At 37.1% G+C, this 8037-nt stretch overlaps 1 protein-coding gene across 1 annotated transcript; it reads right to left on the bottom strand.

The window, feature by feature from the left end:
* Window positions 1-1047: 1047 nt before the first annotated feature.
* On the bottom strand, window positions 1048-3721 carry LOC113047482 (uncharacterized). Its single transcript, XM_026208869.1, has 5 exons — window positions 3506-3721; window positions 2736-2929; window positions 2510-2648; window positions 2187-2331; window positions 1048-1636 (listed from the first exon to the last, which is right to left on the bottom strand). The coding sequence occupies exons 1-5, from the start codon at window positions 3650-3652 to the stop codon at window positions 1326-1328; spliced, it is 936 nt and encodes a 311-aa protein (XP_026064654.1). The 5' UTR covers window positions 3653-3721; the 3' UTR covers window positions 1048-1325.
* Between the last annotated feature and the right edge of the window lie 4316 nt (window positions 3722-8037).

Here is an 8037-nt window from a genome sequence, read left to right as displayed (position 1 = left end):
TAGAGTTTATGAAAAATAAACCTGCAATTTTTATGAGTGTAGAATGAACAGATAGATTGCATACACATTCTTTTTACAGATGTGTGTGCAAATTAGTAGTGACTTTAAGCAGCAGCATCTGATGGAAAAGCAGCTGCATTCTTGCTTCTACTGTACATGTATGACAAACGTCTACTTCACAACATTCTGTAGTAACTTGATGCCAAAAGCACCCATTTTCTTGCTTTTATAAAAAAAAAAAAAAAAAAAAAAAAACTTTGTAGTCTTAGACTTAGTCACTGGCTACAGTAGTTAACAGTTTACCAGTTACTTTGCCAATCCATCAGCAGTGGTGATTATGAATGCTAATGCCTCAGTGGTCAAGCAGTGAACTGAACCAACATATTCCAAACAAAAAATTTTATTGGTTACAAAAACTTATGAACTCCGATTTTCTTTTACTTATTTAAGGTTTTACCAAAGAAACACTTTTTTATTATTTTTTGCTACATAAATATTCCAGTATATTTTAATACTGCGTTTCTGAACTCCAGTCCTGAAAACCCACTGCTCTGCACATTTTGTATGTCTCCCTTACAAAATGTGCCAAGTCGGGGCTGGAGGTCGCCAGAACTGGGGTTGAGAAACACTGCCTTAACATGTTAAAATATAGGCTACTGAATGGTTGATGCAGTATTAATGCACATCTTTCATTCTGTTACAGAGATCATCAATGAGCCAGTGCTGTCGCAATGTTGCCGGAGCATAGTTGGATGTAGAGTCTGTATTGAAGAATGGGCATTAACCTTCAACCAGTGTTTGAAATGCAGATCTGAGTGCTCTCTACTTAACATAATTCGGGTGGCTGGTCTGTCAACAGTTCTCGACGTGGTAAAAGAGTTAGTCTGAAACTGAAATGTGTTTTATAATGTCTCTTTAAAGGAGTCTTTTTTATTTTAGTGTTCCAGGTTCTAAAATCCTTACCTATTTTTAGTTAGTATGGAGATGTTCTGTAACACCAATGTTCCATTACATCAGGGCAAAGAAGGGAGAACTGTTGATGTTTTAAGATATTTTATTTGCCTGCCCTCATTTTCATTTTCAAGGAAAATTGTATTTAACATTGTTCAATGAATGCAGTTTAATAAATGTTCTAAGCAAGTACATGAAGGTAGATTTGATTTAATAAAAATCGATATTGGTGGAAATACTGTATTTAAATGTTTATCAAGAACACTTAACTGACTAAATTTCCAACATTGAGACCCTCTTATTTAATAATTTACATAACTATAATCAGTTAAAACTAAAAATACACAGAGTGAATGGAGATATGTAGACCTGCTTTAAGGATCTGAATATCTGCAAGTAATATTAATAAGGCACATAACTGCTTCTTGAAATTTTCTGTAGTCATTGTTAATTATACTGTTGTATAGGACAGTCAGGTCAGGAAACTCTTCAATAAAGAACTGCTCTGCACATGCACAGTCCTCTTCTGTTAAGAAAGGGTAGATGCCAAACATTGTTGGTGTGGTCAGTGAGGATCCCATTTCACCTAAGTACATGTTTGCCGCGACTGTGGCATTCGGTAGCAGGTCTTCATTTATCTTTTTGAAACAACCACCTTCCCCCAAGGCATTTGGGACACCTCTTCCTGCAGAGAATTTAAGTGTTTATATGCAGCGGTCGCAAATATTAATGGAAAACTAGTGTTTTCACCAGCTAAAAATGATTTTTAAATGGGTTATTTCTATCTTTTGCTGTAGTGTGTCAGTAGGAAATATCAGTTTACATTTCCAAACATAAATTTTACCACTAATTGTAATAATCAAATTAGATTTTTGTTTGCTCCAACGTCTCCAAGATGCTTCAAGAAACCGGCAAAGCTACAGTACTGCTAAAATAGCATCTTGGAGGCGTTGGCACAGCTCTTCTGGATTGAGTCTGTCTCAGTTTTTTCTGTTTCTTCATGTCAATCCAGACAGACCGATGATGATCAGATCTCTGTGTGGAGCAAACAAATCTTATTGCATTATTACAATTAATGGTTGAAGGTTTGGAAATGTAAACTGATATTTCCTACTGACACTACAGCAAAAAGATAAAAAAAACTGACTTAAAACCATGGTTTTGCTGCTGAAAATACTAGTGTTCTAATAAATATATCTGTATGCATATATACAGTATACATATAATAAGGATACCTGGAATTCTGTGGGCATTCCATGAGTCCACTACTCTTCCTACGCCAATATGGGCAATCTGGCAGGCAAGATTGGACACACAAAAGCGAATGGTTGGGTCCTCCATGTCTATAATTTCCTGGTCTGTCAGCTGAATCAAGGCCTCCTTAATGGGATAATTGACCCGGTTGTTTATCTCGGGCCACAGTCGCTCAATCCTGTGGTTCTAAGTAAAACTGTTAAATCACAATTGTGCAGTCCACCATTTTATACACATAAAATATGAATATATGACTTAATAGGTGAAGGTTCAAAAAATACACATGAGTCATAAAAATAAATACCTGCGTCTGTTTGTAAGGCTCTCTTGCTGTATTATATCTGTATGCAGATAGAATCTCTTGCATAAACAGACATAAGTACAATTCTTTCCCGCAGTCTACACGTACTTGATCCCACATTCCATTGGACAGAATGGCTGGTCTGAAATACATTTAAGGAAAGCATTTACAAATTGCTCACTGCTCTATGAAATTGAGTAGAATGACTATCATACAAACACCAACTCACCTGAATACCTCCTCATAGATAGTAAGATTGTTCTTGATAGGCATGGTTGCATGCCCAACAACTCTGTTGCTGTATCCATCAACTCCTACCACATGCGTAACTCCAAACATAATGAGTTTCTCGTTTTGGTCCATATGTAATTTGTGACCAAAATACTCTGCATTGTATGGAACTGGGTTGAAGTTCCGTGCTCCCTGAGAATGTAAATGGTAGACAATTTATGAGTTTACTAGCTGATTAAGGCTGTATATGTATGTATGTGTGTCTGTGCATGTAAAAGATCAATAAATCATACTAAGTGGTGTTTTTTAAAATGCAAAAACATGTTTTCTGTGGTGGGTAGTTTTAAGATTAAAGGATAGAATACATTAGTTTCAGAAGTATAAAAATCATTATGTCAATGTACTGTCTATCCTCATAAAACATAAAAACTCAATGTGTGTGTGTAGCTGTTTTTATATTCCAGTAGGGAGGGAACTTAATACACATGGGGACTTGTGTCACGATGGGTAAAAAAGCTTAGTATAAATTATACAAAAACAGTTTTTCTGATTAAGTAAAAATGCTGAAATTTCCTGTAAGGAGCAGGTTTAATCGTGGGGTTGGTGTAGGGTGATGAAATATAGTATTACACTAGAAAAAACATTAAGCTTATAGAGAGTTCCCTGAAGGATAACACAGCACAGTCGTGTGAGTGAGTGAGTGAGTGAGTGAGTAAATGAGTGGTTAAACAATTAGACACAGGAGAAATAACGCTGTAAAGTAGGCACCTGTAAGCGAGCTTGGTGGTAAGGTTGATGGACAAGCCTCAGTGCTGATCCCACACGGCGTTCTGCAGCGCGCAGTCCCTTTGAGGCCGGGTAACTGGTCATCATTTTTCGCCCAAATGTTGGTCCAGTCTGTATACATAAAAACATTAAACTGGATATGTCTGGCTGTAAAATGACGGAAAATGTACAGATCCCTTAAGAGTAGCATCAGTTATAAAACTACACATACCTCTCGAACAGCACTGGCAACTGCCACCTCCAAATTATCATCGGACAAAAGCCCCCTCTTTACCAGGTTGCGGCTGCCAAGGAACTTTTTTATGCTGGACACGGAATTGCCTCTTTCAATTCCAATGGACGCCAAAGCAACGGAAACATCAGAATACGTTGCTCCATTATTTATCATATTAACTATGTTTCCAGTTTGATCATTTAGCACTGACCCCATGACTGATGAATAACGTTACCACATTTGCAGAGCGAGAGGGAGGGAACATCCGGTACAGCAAAACGTTTTTGTGAATCAAAAAGCTTATTTTTTTCGTTTTTGTTTTATTGTATATTTATTTGTTGCATTTAAATAGATATTGAGGAAAACAACCTAAAAATATGTATCACATTTGTTTTTTTATGTTCATGAATATGGTGGAATATGCAAAAAACGAACGGTTTATTCGTTTTTCCATTTTGAAAACAAAAACGAATAAAGGAATTATCCGAAGGTACATGGACCCTTACAAGCACACCCTGTTTGTTTTCTTTATTTTGCCAATGGAAAAAGTTTTGTTGTCATTATATGTGTATACAAATAAAAGCAGACCTTTTATAGATTTGCCACAAAATGTGTTGGTCGACTCCAGAGGGCTAAGCGCTAAAATGCAACTTTGCACAAGCCATAAGGCAAAACCTGGCATGTTTGGTATCGCCGGACTCAGCAAAGATTCAGGAGTCTACAAAAGTTATAAGCATGTGAATATTCGATTTTACAACCAAGTGGCACTAGCTGAAACCAATACCAAATTTTGTGATGATACATGATGCGTTTTAAAAAATCCAAAATGGCTGATGCCAAAAATGGCTAACATGGGAAAATTTATTTTCATTTGACTAGGCATAATGTTCCCAATCTAAAGACTACTAGGGGGCACTGCACATTAACACTGCAGGTAATCTCAGATCATGCTTGTTATAACGCACCATGTTTGGTTCACATGTTATTCAAGAACAGTTGGACAAATCAACTTGAATTCCATAACTTTTTGCCAGCATGGTCTGAAGACGATCGGTTTCAATTTTGTAAAACCTAGCCTAGGACTAGTTTGTTTTTGAACAATTGATACCATAGGTTAAGTACCACACTTCAAAAGTTGGTTTGTATATTTTAAGAACGAAGTACACAAATCCAGTACAGATACTCTAACAAAATATTAATACTGTAATAAAACCATTAAGTACTCTAAAATCCAATCAATGTGTTCCTTAGCAAACCTCAGCCTGGCTCTTTGCTTCTCATTGATGACGCACTTTTTTCTAGCTTTGCCCTGCAGCTAGCTTTTTCAGGATCACCTAATCAGTACTTCATTAAGCAGAATCAGCTGTGTTTGTGTTGGAATTCAACGGAAATGGAATGGCTGTCACACATGTAGAGACGCTGATTTAAGAATAATAAATCTTTTTCTAGCTCTTATTGAATAATTTCAATCAGTTATTAGTTAACTAAAACCTTGCTCTGACCAGGGCTGCCTTTTCTAAAAGAACTTAAGGTGATTATAGATTGTCATGGAGCTACAATCAACTTAAGCTTGTTATGCTTTTGGAAAATGCAGACCACATGATTTATAAAACAGATGTGGTATTTGTTCAATTTACGAATGAATCATTCAGTGCAATTTGCAAAAAACTAATTTAACAGGTTTACTGAAGACAATTAGCTTGTTCAGGAATCAGACTCATTATTTGAGACAGAATCATTTTTGGGTTGGTTTTATGAAATGTAATGGAGTAAAAAGTATGATATTATATTATGTAGTATGTAATGCAATAGTGTAAAAGTAACAGACAAAGTAAAAGTACATACACTTTACTTTAAATGTAAGTTTAAGTTTACTTAAATGTAGTAACAAAGTAAAAATATTTAGTTACTGTCTGCCACTGCTTCATAATTCTGTATCAAAAGATCTCGTTTATACCTACCATTTTCAATGTATTTTCAAAGGAAACCTGTAACCCTGTATGTGACCTCCAGACAACAGCTACTGTATTCTTCATCGTCACTGTCAACAGTTGTCCTTACAATTCTGTCGAGGATCATCTAAAAATCCAAAGCAAAAATAAATGAATCAATTAATTAAAATACTATACCTTCCTTCTGATTGAGAAACCTAAATTAGAATTAATTATGACAAATTACATTAATTTCCCAGGCAAGATTTATGTAATACATACTTATCCATTTTCTTTTTGAACCACATAGTGCAATTCATAGAATAAATGGTACCAATGCAGCGATATCTTGGGCTCAATCATTTGAGCTGATGTTCTTGGAAAAAGTAAATCAATCAGGCAAGGCCATTCTTTTATGATGCGTAAGAATCATGTGTCTTGGGGGGCGCTGCTGAGGTGCGCATGGAGTAGACGTGTTTTATCGAGCTCCTCCACACCAAGTTTCTTCAACGAGTGAAACTAAATGCCGTCTTCATTTTTATTTCATATACGTGTGTTGTGAACTTTATTTAGTTTGTGTCTCTCAATTAGTAAACACCTGGATGCGCAAAATGCCTTTAAAATCGGCAAAAGCCTCGAAAAGTTCCGGTGTTCTGTCGATTTGTCCTACGCTGTCAGATTTTCCTACCTCCCACTAAAACAGTGGGTAGTACAATTCCACAACGAAAAATTCTATGGTAAAGTTATGGTTTATTAACGTTTACACCTACCACAACCCTAATCATACCCTTACAGTACTGCAAATACAGTAATTATGTGTTATATTCGCGGTTGTAGCTAGAAGGGATACAGCTACAGGAAACCAACAATAAATATTATTTTCTACCAATTAGATTGCGTTTTTATTAAAGTCTACACCTACACCAACCCTAAACCTACCCTTACAGTAATGCAGATACATTAAATATCGTTGTTTAGCATGAGACAAAGGACGCGATATTGATGTGCGTGTGCGCAGTAAACCCGGGTAGGAAAATCTGACAGGGTATTATAAAATGTCAGGACACCGGCCCTCAGCCGTTGGCTAGTTGTGACGAAGCTAATCCCGCTGCTAGCCAAGCCTCTGCTGACGACAATACACCGTCGATGCGGGAAAAGATATCAAACAGGATTCTTGTGACAATAAATGAAAGATTTGACAAGTTTGAGGAAGACTTTAGGTCTCTACAGACATCGGCACGGGATTTCGTGGAGAGAGTGGAGACTGTTGAGGGTCAAACACGAGACCACGAGGACCGCCTGTGCTCTCTCGAAGCGACTTTGACTGATTTGCAAAAGACCAACTTCGCCGGGATCGCACCCTGGAATACAATGGTCACAGGGTTTATATTTTTCTGGACTACACTGCAAAAGTTATGGAACAGCGAAGGGGGTTCAGCGACGTGATGCGCGACTTGAGAGAGCTAAAGACAACACACAGTCTCCGCTTTCCTGCACGTCTCCGTGTTCAGCACAATGGACAGTTCCAGACCTTCACTGACCCTGTAGAGGCGAAATTTGTGGAGACTAAGCTAAGACCGGGGTAGAGACATATGCGCAACACTGGTATTACTCTTAAAATGCTTCATACTGCCTGTTGATACGTTATCATTTTTGTTGTTTTCATCAAGAGTGTTTCCAAAACAGCATCTTTATAGACGGCGTCATTGTTAATAGTTATAGACTAAAATGTTTGTAACTTGGAAGTGGAGTAGAGCGGGTTTTCCGCGATCGTAGTGACTGGTGATGGTTTTTCATACTACTTACATGTGAGTAGTGTTCTCGGGTCGAATTAGGGACAATGTGCTTCATTTCGGGGAAGCCAGGGCTGGGAGGGGATGGGTCGACTTTGTTCTAAGTTCTAAAAGTTTACATGTTCCTGTCTTATGTGCTTGTTTTTTTTCTTCTGTTTTTTTTTTCTCTCTGAACTGCCTCATTTCAATGTCTCAATTTTTTTTGTTGTAGAATTTTATGTCTAACATTACGGAAGAAGCCTTAACATTGGCTTCCTGGAATGTAAGAGGGCTTAGCCATGTAATTAAAAGGTGTAGCTATTCTTTTTCGTAAGAATGTTCCTTTTCGACTTTCATCCATGGTTGCTGATTCCCAGGGTAGATATATAATGGTATATGGGCATATTAATGCTTTCCCAATAACTTTGCTTAATATATATGGCCCCAATTTTGATGACTCTGACTTTTTCCACAAAATCTTTAGTGTAATCCCTGATGCAAATTCTTCAAATGTAATAATAGGTGGATATTTCAACTGTTATTTAGATCCTTATATGGATAAATTATCGTCAAAACCACCACCTACAACCACCTCCA

This window comes from Carassius auratus, chromosome 28 (genome assembly GCF_003368295.1).
Source record: "Carassius auratus strain Wakin chromosome 28, ASM336829v1, whole genome shotgun sequence".
Classification (NCBI taxonomy): Eukaryota; Metazoa; Chordata; class Actinopteri; order Cypriniformes; family Cyprinidae; genus Carassius; species Carassius auratus.
Note: the sequence above shows the minus strand (reverse complement) of the source record. Positions and strands in the feature narration are given on the sequence as shown.